Here is an 11,156-nt window from a genome sequence, read left to right as displayed (position 1 = left end):
TTCCCTCTTCTTTCCATGCTAACCACAGTTCCACTTTTCATCTGTGACTTTAATGACATGAAATGTCATTATATCTGAGAGACATAATCCATTGCATAAGCCACTGTTTTTTTAATATTTTGTGAAAGGCGCATTTTTATTGTGAACAGATCCTTTCAAAACAAACTCTTGAAAGGTACCTGCAGAAAAAATAATTATATATATATATATATATATATATATATATATATATATATATATATATATATATATATATATATATATGTCAGTGTTAAAGAGTCATGCTACTAGTTACTGCTTAATGTCAGCAAAACTAAGGAGCTGATCGTTGAGTTGAGTTGAGAAGGAGATAAAGACACAAACTCCTGTCTACATCATTGTTGCTGAGCTGGAGCAGGTGAACAGTTTCAGGTTCCTGGAAATCAGCATCACAGAGAACCTGACATGGTCACATCACATCTCCACGCTGGTGAAGAAAGCTCAGAAGTGACTGCATTTCTTGAGAAGAAGAAGGCCAAATTCCCACACCAAGTTCTTGTCAGCTTCTACAGAGGGGCAATAGAAAGCATCCTGACTGGAAACATCACAAACTGGCATGGGATGTGCATGATCCAGGACCGGGGGGCTCTGCAGCGGGTGATTAAATCGCTCAAAAGATCATTGTTATCCTTCTCCCGAGCATCAGTGATATCAGTGAGGTGAGGTGCCTAGCAGAGCCCAAAGGATAACTAAAGGACAGTACCAACCCCACAGCCTGTTCACCCTGCTGCCTTCTGGGAAGAGCTATAGAAGTTCCTATCTACCTACCTACCTATCTACCTACCTACCTATCTACCGACCTACCTACCTACCGACCTACCTATCTACCTCCCTACCTACTTACCTACCTACCTACATACCTACATACTTATGTGTGTATGCTTCAGAAAATGTTTAATAGTTAATGTTGTTAAAGACAGTGAAATAACATAATACACGTTTCGAGTTCTTGTCTAGTTTTCTGTTGTTATTCGCCAAACATACAGTCTGTAAAATGTGTCAGTTATGATTTTTTGTATATCAAATTGCATCTCTATTAACAATGAGGCCAATACTTCTTGCCAGTCTTCGTAAAACCATGCCCACTTTTAAGCTGTCCAATGATATGTCGAGGGATTTGTTCGATATCGCACAGAGCTAAAGACATGCTATCTGCCATTTCACTGTGACTTTAATGGAAAACCATAAGGATGCTCCTTTTATGCTCAAAGATGTGTTTAGGAAACTGCGAGAGGCTCAGACTTTAGCTACATCCACTGATGTCTGACTCCTTCCTGCCACCACATAAGTGTGTTTAGACCCAGCGCTGTCATCTAAAGAGCGTTCGTTGGACTGGGTTGTTTGTCCGTCGTCAGCGTCCGCCAGAGCTCTCTTGTACACCCCCGCCAGACTCTGCTTGAACCGTCCTCTCACATCCAGCCCCATGCAGAAGTACAACAGCGGGTTCACACAGCTGTTAAAGTATGCGATGCCAGACGCTATGGGGTGCCAGAACTTCACCACTGTGTTCTTACTATCCACCATCTTCACCAGCAGGAGGCAGTGGTACGGCGCCCAGCACAGGAAGAATGCGACGACTAACGATGCTAATATACGTAGGGGTCGGGACTTCCCGGACAAGCGCGTGCGTCGGATGCCAACTCCGGCCAGGATGTAACAGATGAGGATGACCATGAAAGGCAACAAGAAGCCACACAGGAAGCGAATGGAGTAGATAGCCATTTTAGCACTGGTGTACCCTGCCTTCTCCTTCGGGTCCACAGAGCACTTACTCAGGTTGTTCTTCAGGTAGACTTGGCGGTACATGAAGTACGGAGTGCTGAAGATGATCGCAACAATCCAGACGCAAACAGCCACTATCCTTGCGGCCCATAGGGTGCGTCGTCGCCTGGTGAAGACAGGCTGCCAAACACAGAGCACTCGGTCCAAACTGATCACAGCCAACAGAAAGACAGAGCAGAACATGTTGGCATATTTGAAGAAGCCGTTGAACTTGCAGAGGAAGATGCCAAAGGGCCAGTGGTCAAAGAAGAGCTTCTTAATGAGGGAGAAGACTCGTGTGAAGCAGAAGATCAGGTCCGCTACTGCCAGATTCACCAGCCACACGTTGGTGACCTTTGGCTGAGGAGAAAAGAGGAAAGAAATAACAAAAGAAAAGAGGGGAGATGAAAGAAAACAAAGAAAGGGAATGAAGAAGAAGGAAAAGAGGAACATTGCAGGGGTATATTTAGTACACAACATGTAGATAGAAACAATAAAAGTTAGCCCAAAGAGTCTTCAGTGTGCAGCTACATAGGCCTGCTGTATGTGCTCATCAAAAAACAGTAGTGCAACTGTTAATTTACTTACAGTAAACTAACCATTCGCTAAACCCCTCTCCAATCGTCGCTTAGCAGTTGAGCGTAACCACCCACAAACGGTCTTGTAGCAGTGTACATAGGGGTTGAAAAAGACTGATACTCAGGATGTCAAGAGTTTAGAGTGTGGTGTCTTTTTCGCCCCGGCCTATTTTGTCATGTTACAGCTTACGACTGAAAAATATCTGTTCAGGACTGGAACATTGACACTCTGGCCAAACTTTTTGTTGAGTTGGTTATTCAGAATGCAAAAATGAGCACATTGTCTTTTATATTATGCATATCAAACTCCTCTTTTTAAAAAGAACTTTTTTTATGCACATTGTTTATGAGCTATTTTCAAACTAGCATGGTTAAATTTCCTTCTTTGAGTAGAGTAGAGTATCACATTTCAGTACATCCATGCAGTAGGTTCATTAATAGATGGACTATGGACAATGGCCTGCAGTTGTGGTGATATCTCATTTATCTACACCATATCAGGAAAATTATTTATTATTATTATTATTATTATTATTATTATTATTATTATTATTATTATTATTATTATTATTATTATTATTATTATTATTATTATTATTTATGTTAACAATACATTAACATAACAAAAAAGCTTTATACACTGCATATCCACCTTGAGCCTGAATCCAGCCACCCAGATAACCATTGAGTTCCCTGTGATGCCGATAACGACGGTCAATGTGTAGAGGACGATGGAGACGTTGTCCATTATGGCATCAATGTCCACAGTTGTCTCCTGGTCATTCTTGGAAATCTTGGGCATGTGAAGGGGATGAGAGGCATTGAGAGACATTGTGTGTCTGGAAAACAGAGAATACAAGAAAATCTAAATGTTACCCATCAGATTACTCCTATTTTTAACAGACAACAAGGGACAGGAGTTTACAGTGGATTGGTTAGAGGCTATAAAAAAATGGTTTTATTTGAAACTTTTACGTTTTATTTCAACTTTCATTTGTGTGCTTGACCAAATTTTCCCTCAAATAATATTTGAGCACAAATTTACAATATTTACTTCATAAATAATTTTAAGGAATGCCAAAGAAATGTTGTGTTTAACAGCCAAATATCCAAAATATATATTCACATACTATCTCAGTCCAAAGGGCATATAAATCCATACTAAACCCAAAGAGCACATTTAGATTTTACATGATCAGACACATTAACTGCTGGAGCAGTTAGCTGCTTGGATTTCTTTCTTTTTTTTTGCTTTCTGCTTTCTTTCTTTCTTTTTTTTCTTTGCTAAAACTGTTCATGCAGCAAAAACTGCCAGACCAAACTCACCAAAATTGGCAGGTGGGTGGTAAATTCCACCTAAAACTAAGGCATAAAAAGGCACTCATTGACCTCATGGTGCTGTATGAACTTCACTTTTTTCTGCAGTTAGCTCGAGAACAGCTTGGCTTAGAGTAAAAAATTCTTCCATCATGAATGAATGAATCATTTTTTAGCACATCTACTGATATGTGACAAAAGTTTGCCTCACTGCAACCTCAATCAATTTAGAACTGCCTCACTATGTTTTTCAGAATATGCTAAATCAATTAACATCTATATCTCCACAAGTCTTTGTTCAAACAGTACCAAAATCAACACAGACATTCTCTGTACCAAAATCAACACAGACATTCTCTGGATGGCAGATATCAAGTGTTTCAAAACGTTTTCAGATCAAATGGTGAGTCCGTAGTGATATTTAATATCTTGCTGTAACTTTTACAGAATGCACAACATTTTATTTGCTGCTCACTGTTGCTCCAAACGTCACCAAAATATTTGACAATACATTCAAACCAACAGAACAATGTGTGATTTTTTTCAGGATTTTATCACCGATATGTTGACTGTTGTATGCGTTTTAAGTTTATACTGACAAAGTCTGTAGGTTTAGGGTTCAGTTCATTACCAACAATGGGGGTGTTTCATGGAGGGATTATTGGGTCAGAATTGAAACTTAAAGTTACTTGCATTATATTCTATTATATTTGTATATTCTAAATTGTCACCTGCCACCTGAATTTGCTTCCCTGGTGCAAAAAATGTCTCCAGAATGCAAGAAATTAAGTGTTTAATGCCCCCCTTTTTTCTAAATAGTAGGCCTATTAAAATATAGTCTTGTCTCGTTGTCATGGCCCCAATCTCGTGTAATGTTACTTCTCATAGGCTAAGTGTTTCGTCACACCCCTAATCTAAGCCCTTAGGATTGTGTATTGGTGAGGGGTGTCTGACCGATTTTGGTGGGCTCCCTTGGCCAAAAATGCCAGGTCCGATTTTTTGTCCCAGTCCAGCCCTGGTTATAACCCAATGGCAGCATCTTAATAGGCAACATACACCTCAGAAATGCAGCTAAATTACAGTGAAAGCAAAGGAGCTGACCCGGTCTGTGACCAAGTCAGGTTGCCATTCCACCAAAGTTGGGACAGTTGGGATAAAGGAAAAAGAGTATGAGAGTCACATGCTTGAAAAAGAAATGTTTCAGTGTCACTTAAACAAGTAAACTTTTCTGATCACAATCCTTATCTTCATATGATGCTATGAAAATAAATAGACTGTCTGAGTGTATGTGTGTGTGGACGAGTCATACCCAGCTGAGTCACTGTGCTTCAGTGTCTAAGAATGTACCAAGGTGTCTATATGCATTTGCATGTGCCAGTGTGTGTCTGATGGCGTAAAATATTATATGTGCGCATGAGAGAAATGGTTCTTTCGAAAAAATGACACCCAGATTCATGCTGTGTTGCCTTTTCTTGTAATTTAATGTCCTGTTACCCCAATTGCAACTGAGACAACTCACAGACTTTTTGCATAATTGTTGACCAGCATCTAATCGAGATTGACAATCAAAAGCCTCCAATGACACCCCATACAATGTATTTATGTTAATATCATAGGTCTTAAATTTGCTTACTTACCTAATGTTAGATGAAATTATTAATATCAGTTTCATCTTTTTGTCTCTGATAAAAGGACTTTTATGGACTTTTTATTTCTTATTTTTGAAACTTTTGTATTTAACAGCATATGTGCAGCACAGAGTTTTATTTTATTTCAAATCAGATAAGGTAGAAAAGATAACTTTATTGTATTGCACAAATTTACATTTGAGAAGGCTCAACAAGAAAATTACTACAACTGACAAGAACAGTGTTAAACAGGTCAAGGTGATGATCATCGAAGGAATAAATAAAACATTTGAGTGATTATAAAGTTTTTGTTACATGTTGAAGCTTATCAGTTGACAATTGTTTCCATGGTCGGGACTGAACTTCTAAAGTCAGTTTTAAAGCCAACATTGACAAGAATCTACCTCGAGCTGTACATCTGTCGATGTAGAGATGAACTGTTGAGATTATATTTACTTAGACAAGATCATCCTCTCACCAATAAAGACAATTATCAATATTTCTTGGTAATCTTTTAATGCTCTGATCTACTGTCACCACAATGTCCTAAATCCTCACGTCACGAGGTTAGTTGAATAAACCCACATACTGTAACTGTATGGGTTTGATAAGCACAGTGAAGTTGACAGTTCACACTTTGATTAGTGGCCACAGATTAAAGATGCAGCGACTCTAGAGACACATATAGTAACATCCAATGAAAGAAAACATCAAACTGTTGTAGCCCAAACCAGCAAAATGCCACAGTGAAGTGTGGTGCAGAAAATAAAGATGACAGAGAAAACCTCCTTTAGCCAAATGAGCTATAGAAATTCTGTTTAAGGAGGCTGAGAAGAAGTAGGTGAGATTTCCTATATTAAATATGTTCTTACCAGTGGTAGCATGCAGTTGAACTTCAAATGAAAAGAAACAGTCCAGCTGAAAAGAACAGAGGTGGTTTCTGTGGTTCAAAGAAGGAAGGCGTCGGCCTTCAAAAGGGGAAATTGAGAAGTGCAGCAACTCTAAAGTTTCCTTCAAGATGATGGTATTATTGAGGGCATCAATGGCTCCACCTGCCCTTTAATCTGACAAACCCAGGAGATCATGTGATACACAAGACATCTAAAATATTTCCATTAGATAAAATGGCACAGCAATAAAAAACATGGAGTAGTGGGTTTGAATATGTATATCCATGTAATGATGCTTAAGGAGGAAAGTAAAAACTTAACAGTGATAGAGAGGATCTAACACAATGAGTGGTATATGTGAAAAGACTACAATTCACAGAAGTGTCTTTCACCACACACTGTTTTGGTCATGATGTTGTTTCGGGGGATAAACTGAAAGTTCTAATCTGATAAAAGTGCTGCACAGTTTCAGCAGAAAAGCAAACATGGTGCAAAGTTGTAAATGCAAGTCCAACATTTGGTCTTTTTTTATTATGTGACATTTGAACACAGATGGGATGTGGTTTACCAGCGGCGAAAGGAAACACTCAACAACGCAGGCTCGACTTTAACACATTAAACGAGAAGATGTTCTGTGAAGCTCATTCAGCTGAGCTGGTAATTCCGTCATTCTTTTGGTTTACAATCATCTTTTCACGGTTTTGGCCTTCTTTCCTGTTGGTTGTGAAACATTTTATTCATCACCCTCCATTTTCCTGACACAGTTCTAATCGTACTACATACCACAGTGAAACTGAAGGGGAACAAAATTTGTTAATTATAATCCACTGCATGAAATAATTATGGGCCCAACTGCAGGACGTAGATCACATTGAAACCAGAGTGTTGCTCAGTAAATAATGAATAATTTGTTCGTTGGTTAACAACCTGTGTGATTGTCTGACCCAGTTTTCGAATGAAACAAAAAGGTTTCAGCACACTGAAGCAGCATCTGAAACCTGTGGATATGGAATATGCAACATTACTGGACTTCATCTATGCTTCTTCTATCTGTTGAAGCTTTTTGTCACTCAGACTCTGACAGTGAGTCAGTCATCTACAGAAAGAGGCACGATGTTCACATGATAGTTGGCACCTGCGATGACATAAACATGTAAACCACAATGTTTTCTGTTCACTCGCAGGCTGTATCATGATACCCTGAGAACTTCTCAGTGAATCGATTAATATTTCCACATCAATTTAACATAATCAATCAATTTAAAATAACTCAACATCAGCTGTTTTACAATATCTGACACAAGCAATTAATGACAGGACGTTAAGTTGCTGCTCTTGTTTAATTCCCATTTGCTCACATGATGTATGTAAAGCATTTTGCTGGATATTGTTGTATCTATCCATGTAGTTGGCATGAATGAAAAGTGAAAATAGATAAATGTTGTTGGTCAGATTTTGACTGTGGTTGTATAGGATTTTTTAAAAATAACTATTTTACCCCGGTCACACCACAAGGGGAGAAATAGTTTTAGAATAGTTGTGTGCACAGAGATGAAGGTCCTCTGTCTGCTGTGATCAGATGTTTTTCTTAACGTTAATTTAGTTAGTGTCCCATTAAGCCATGTCAGTGAGTGAGTGTATGCACAATACCAGAACCCTGGAACTGGCCCGCCATTAATGTTATCAGTTCCATCTGTGGCTTTGCTGCTTTGACGAGTCAAAATGTCTGCTGTGAAAAGGATCTATTCAGACTTGTGTCATGTTAAACATGTTACAGAAAAGTTAATATTGCCATTGTGATTGTCATTAGGTAAAAGTAACCAGTAAGCTTTTTCAAACATGAGAACATCAGATTAACATAAAGGAGAGCATGTCTGAAAGGGGCTTTAGAAAAATCCTATTGTATATCCAATGTACAATAGGATATAAAGCTAATGATGGCTGAATTCTATTTAGCTGCTTCAGTTTCAGTGAACCCACCAAAAATGTAATTCTCATCCAGTGTATGGAATACTTGTGCGCATTCAGTGGCAATCCTATTGGTTGCAGCAACTCTAGATCAGCATTTGAGTTGCTAATTTAAAAAAGAACACAAGCTTGAACACTGTGTGAAGATGTTTCTGTTGCCGTTTTAAGTGACCCATGTTTCAGTGATCAATACGTTAGTAACTGGTGCTGACTCAGTTCATCATTAAAGATTTTATCCCAGCAAATGTGAAGGTTTTAATGAAATGGATACTGGAGCTAGACTGAGTCAAAGTTACTATTGTTACTGGTATTAGTGGAAAAATGGACGTTTGTTAACATCAAGCGGACACAACACACAGGCAAACTGTAACATTTCTCAAGATCTCTATGGCTGGGCACATTGAGAGGAAATACATCAAAATACCACAGAAGAAAAACATTCATGAGCCCCCAGCTACCGATGACACAGCAGTTCACCACAAACACTGTCCTGCTCCTTCTGAAACAACCACAAACCTCTGTGTCAGCTACATTAATCCACGGCTCATGTATATATGATCTGATTAAAAATTACATTTAGGCTACAATTTGAAAGCCGTTAAACTTCCCTACTGTAAGCCAGCAAGACAATTATGCAAAAGTAAACAAATTAGGATTAAAATGTAGAAGAATGATGTAGAGGAATTATCAAAAAAATTTAAAAAGCCAGAAAATATGAATAACACAGCAGCTTCAGTCTTTGTCGTGGTAGAAGGAAGAAATAAAGATCTCCTGAACCAAAACCATTGGAAACCAGTTTGTACCAAGCAGCACAAAAAAATCATCACACTGTTTCAGTGTTTCAATATAGAAAACATTCAGCAACTTGAAACAGTGCTGGGCCTTTTTGTCATTACAGTAATGACTTCCCACTGTGTGTCAACTAATAGTAATTTGCAGTTCACGAGACTTTAAGTCAAAACTAAGCTAAATTCAGTTGAAAAGTGAAAGATTTTTAAGTGTTGTTTTTTTGTAATTTCAGTGACTTTTTGTAAAGCGCTCCTAACTACATGCTGAGAATACAGGCAATGCTGTTGAAACAACTAGATGTTTATTGGATCACCAAATAAGTGCTTATTGGGTCATGATGTCTACTGACAACCTATTAACTCAAAATGAAAGTGATGCTTTCTGTTTCCCATAATATGGCTATTTCATGAAATAAAGTAAATAAGTGGTTCCCAACCTTGCGGCAGGGACTCCCACAAGGGGTCGCCAGATAAATCTGAAACAGATAATAAAAGAAAGAAGAACAACTGCTATACAATCACTACATTGACTTTTAAGAAATGCTGAAGTGTTTTACCTTTTCAGGCCAATCAAATCTATCAAAGTTAACAACACTACCTAAATAACAGAATACGTTGTGAGCCAATGAAAACAAAACGAAAACAACATATATGACAGTGGAAAGAAAACCACATATGAATGGAGAGTCGGAGAGGACCAGTGACAGGCGTACCGGACCTTTGTCAACATGTTTATGTTAAGTTATGTGACTTACAAAATGGTCACAGTTTGGTTAGGTTTAGGAGAAGATCACAGTTTGGGTTAAAATAAGTAATTTCTGTGGGTTATGTGAGTTAAGTTAAGTAAGTCACATAAGTATGTGACGACATTTAAGTAAAAATAAGTCAACAGTGGCTTTTGGTTTCACGAAGAAGCCAAACGGCATCCTCCTGGGTGAAAGGTCTGTTTTTGCCCCATTTATCCACTTCAGCCTCCTCCTTTTATGGACTTTATCACTCTTTATACTAGCTCAGCTTCCTCATAATTACTACGGCCACTGAAGGCTGCAGCCTAAAAATAATTGTAAAAATGGGTCAAACACGCTGCTTACAAAGGCGACTTAAATGGTCGTATACTGTCGGGGTGGTCTGAAAATTAAATATCATTGTTTGGGGGAACTGCTCACAGCTTGGAACCTGTGATTGGGCATCACTTGGTCACAAAAATAATGGAACTCAACGCGGTAAATGATTAGAAGAAGTCAATGGAGTCAGTATAATCATTTTCTAAGAAAGAAAAACAAAACATTAAACTTGTATATCACCAATAATTTAACATTCATTCAAGTATTTTTTTTTCCAGCCTCTACTGGTGAAAATGTCCTTTTGTCTCTTAGTGCCTAAGTGATTAGATAAAGTCTGAAAGTGGTGTACAAACAACCTCAGGCTGCATACACGTGTTACAATAAGCAAAAAGGCTTCATCACCACTGTCAGGTTGGACAGCCAAAAATATCTGATCACTGTACCCAACTAAGGAAGCATGACATCCTGTATAATTATAGGTTGACCTGCTATGGGTGTATTTTGCACCACGACTGTACAGTTAATGACAAACAAAACAGCAACTGTCTTTCCGTCAAATTAAATTTATATACTACTAATTTGCATGTATTATAAAAAGAAACACAGCTGCCCAGAATATGTTTTGATCAACAGAATAAGGAAACATTAATGAACTGTGTATTTGCAAAGTCACAAAATGTTAGTACTGAGCAAATCCTTAAAACATAAAACAGACGTATTTCATTTGTTTTCCTTCAATATCCACTCCCAGAAACTGAAGTGTGATAAAAACTAGTTTTGTCTTGAGAAACATTGTGGTCTTGGTTTAAAAATAAAAACAGACTTGAAACATGAGACTAGACGTCTTTACTTCATAAACATTAAACAGCACTAACCCTTTCCCCAAAGTGCAGAAATGAATATAATCCATGCAGTCATTATGTTTCTAACAAAACACATATAGAGAAAGCCGTAAGGTCCTGATATCTTACCTGCAGATGATTAACTGATATCACACTACTGAAGTCAGCTGCGTCTGTCTCAGTGGTCAGACGAAGGAGTAAAGACGCATCTTCATGTGCCGTGTGTGGTCATCTGTGTCACTGTTACTTATGTAAAGTGGTTTCATTGCCAAAAGATAGAT

At 38.2% G+C, this 11,156-nt stretch overlaps 1 protein-coding gene across 1 annotated transcript; it reads right to left on the bottom strand.

The window, feature by feature from the left end:
* Positions 1–238: 238 nt before the first annotated feature.
* On the bottom strand, positions 239–11,156 carry LOC119907849 (formyl peptide receptor 2-like). The gene is made up of 3 exons (XM_038725529.1): positions 11,005–11,156; positions 3,031–3,217; positions 239–2,160 (listed from the first exon to the last, which is right to left on the bottom strand). The coding sequence occupies exons 2-3, from the start codon at positions 3,208–3,210 to the stop codon at positions 1,276–1,278; spliced, it is 1,065 nt and encodes a 354-aa protein (XP_038581457.1). The 5' UTR covers positions 3,211–3,217; positions 11,005–11,156; the 3' UTR covers positions 239–1,275.

The sequence above is a fragment of the Micropterus salmoides genome, unplaced genomic scaffold (assembly GCF_014851395.1).
Source record: "Micropterus salmoides isolate LMB-PRFRI ecotype aquatic unplaced genomic scaffold, ASM1485139v1 Ms_hic_scaffold_17, whole genome shotgun sequence".
NCBI lineage: Eukaryota > Metazoa > Chordata > Actinopteri > Centrarchiformes > Centrarchidae > Micropterus > Micropterus salmoides.
The sequence above is the reverse complement of the archived record's forward strand: the minus strand, read 5'-3'. Positions and strand labels throughout refer to the sequence as shown.